This window comes from Halyomorpha halys, unplaced genomic scaffold, assembly GCF_000696795.3.
Source record: "Halyomorpha halys isolate HHAL.00 unplaced genomic scaffold, Hhal_1.1 Scaffold83.1, whole genome shotgun sequence".
NCBI lineage: Eukaryota > Metazoa > Arthropoda > Insecta > Hemiptera > Pentatomidae > Halyomorpha > Halyomorpha halys.
Window position 1 is genome coordinate 903,095 of NW_027115065.1, and position 2,595 is coordinate 905,689.

The window sequence follows — 2,595 nt, forward strand, 5'->3', positions numbered from 1 at the left end:
TAAATTTAGTAATAAAATATATCATTAATTAAATTTTATATATAAGAAATATTGGCTGTAACTGAATTTGAAGGAAATGGTTGGAGGTTCGGTCAAAAAAGAACAAAAAATTGTTTAAAACTATTTATTTGCTCATGTTTTGTCCCAGTTTCCATGTCTCCATCAGAGCAAAGGGATACAAAACAACTAAAAATATATTGACATTGCAAGATGATAAGAAAACAATGAAGTAAACCAAGGTTGTATTATAAATTATGTCAATATAACTGAAATTATATAAAAACGAACAAAAAGAAATACAAATAAGATGTACGTACAATAGAAGCATGGTTGGTGGGTGCGATTAAAATATAACAGAAATAAGTTGAAGTAACTTATTTAATCGTGCCGACGTTTCGGCCTGAATTTCTGGCCTTCATCCAGGATTAAGAACAGAAAAAGATAACAACCAATAAATACAGAAAATATAAACAGAATGAGATAAAGTAAATAATTGTACAGAATGGAATTAATTTAAAAAAAAGTGATAAAAAGAAGTATTCATTCCATACTATACAATTATTTACTTTATGTCATTCTGTTTATATTTTGTGTATTCATTGGTTGTTATCTTGTTCTGTTCTTACCCCTGATGAGAGCTAGAAATCATGGCCGAAACGTCGGCACGATTGAATAAGTTAGTTCAACTTATTTCTGTTTTATTTTGATCGCATCTCCCCCCACCCCTCACAACCATCTTCTCCTGGTATAAGTCATCTACGGTCAACTATATATTATTTATTTTTTATATATACTTATAGTTATACATATTTTTATTCCTTTTTACATAATTTTTAACTTCTTTAGTGTGCTTTATTGTCATCTTATTATTATTCATTTTCAAAATATTTTTAGTGTTTTTTAAAATCTTTTTTAGTCCTGATGAAGCCCTACAAAGTGGGACGAAACATCAGCAAATAAGCAGTTGAAAACTATCTTTTGTTTCGTGTGACTGCACCCCCGACCATCTCTTCTCATTAATTAAATAGAATTAAAATACCAATAAAAACTATAAACTATTAAAATGGTACACAAATTAGGTATGAACTCTACTAAGTATGATAATACTTACAGCAGTTTCTACATATGACGATCCAAAACAAAACATACAAACTTCAATGCCTTGGTAAGCCAGAAATAGCAAGGATTTAAAAATGAACGTGGGGTTTCCTGGACTTCCCTAAAAAAAAAAAAATATATTTTTTTTTCAATTTCTTGAGACTGGTATTTATTTATTAAATAAATCAAATGTTATCCTTGTTTAGCCTCAAAACTCTTTATTATATCAATAGTCCAACATTTCGGCCAATCTTCAAATATAAATGCTCACCTCACATCAAAATTTAAAAATGTTTTAAAGGCTATTCTGCCCAGGTTAATTAATTATAAGTCAAAATCACCCTATTTTTTCAAAACTTTAATTAATTAATTAATTTTCAATACTTTTCATTTTCGATTAATTTACACTATCATTATCATATAAACAAATACAACCAGATGGTAAAAAAAAAAAAAAAAGGGTGATTTTAACTTATAATTAATGACCTGGGCAGAATAGCCTGCAAAACATTTTTAAATTTTAATGTGAGGTGAGAATTTATATTTTAAGATTGTCCTTGAAGATGGCCGAAATGGCCGAAACGTAGGACTGTTGATGTAATAAAGAGTGTTGAGACTAAACAAGGATACCATTTCATTTATTTAATAAAGAGCTTTATGTAAATGTAATAAAACTTGAAACAGAGATTTGAAATAAAACTTATAGATTGACAATTCAACATATAATAATTTTATTTTACATGCGGGTTTTTGTATAGCCCGTTAGCCAATGGGTTGTACTCACAAAAAATAGGCGTGGGAGTGATGAAATCACCCTATCAAAAAATCACGTCAAGAAAAGCGCGTTGTATTTCCTTGATACATCGCGAGAGGCCTTGGACCTCCTCGATCTGTCGCGCCAATAATAATAATATATAATAAAATTTATGGGTATTAAAACATGAAGAAGAATTTTTATTAGTATATTCTTGTTTGAGAGTGGTTTAGTTTATTTAAAAACAAATTTGATCCTTTTTTTCCTCAACTTTATTCTTTTCAAAACCTTCCAACGTTTCGACCCTCAGGTCATTTTCAACGATACCTACAAAAAGTTTTTTTTTTTATTTTTATATAACAATTTCATTATTTCCTTCACTTTCATACTGATTTCTTTGGCCTTACCTTTATTTTGTTGTCATTTTCTTTTTTAAAAAATAAATAAATTTCTTTTTTAAGCAGAATAAATATGTAATTATTGTATACAAAAAAGATGAGAAATAAAAAAATGTTCAAATCCTTAAATAGTACAAGTAAATAGATGGAATAAATATGGAATAATAAAAGTGTGAATGGAGAAGTAAATATGTTAAAAAAATAAAAAAGGGAGGGGGTATATGTATATTTAAGAGAAATACACATAAAATAGGAATAAATTAATTATAGATTTTAAATATATTAAAAAATGTTTGTGTTGTAAGCAGAATAATTAGTAATAAATGTTAATTAAATTATATTGAA

At 27.4% G+C, this 2,595-nt stretch overlaps 1 protein-coding gene across 1 annotated transcript in view; it reads right to left on the bottom strand.

Annotated features, from left to right (window-relative positions):
* The window catches only part of LOC136796946 (odorant receptor 24a-like), an 11,922-nt gene that overhangs the window by 4,687 nt on the left and 4,640 nt on the right, over positions 1-2,595 (bottom strand). The window contains exon 3 of the mRNA XM_067052154.1: positions 1,112-1,219. Coding sequence (XP_066908255.1) covers positions 1,112-1,219 — 108 coding nt within the window. The remainder of the gene's footprint in view (positions 1-1,111; positions 1,220-2,595) is intronic.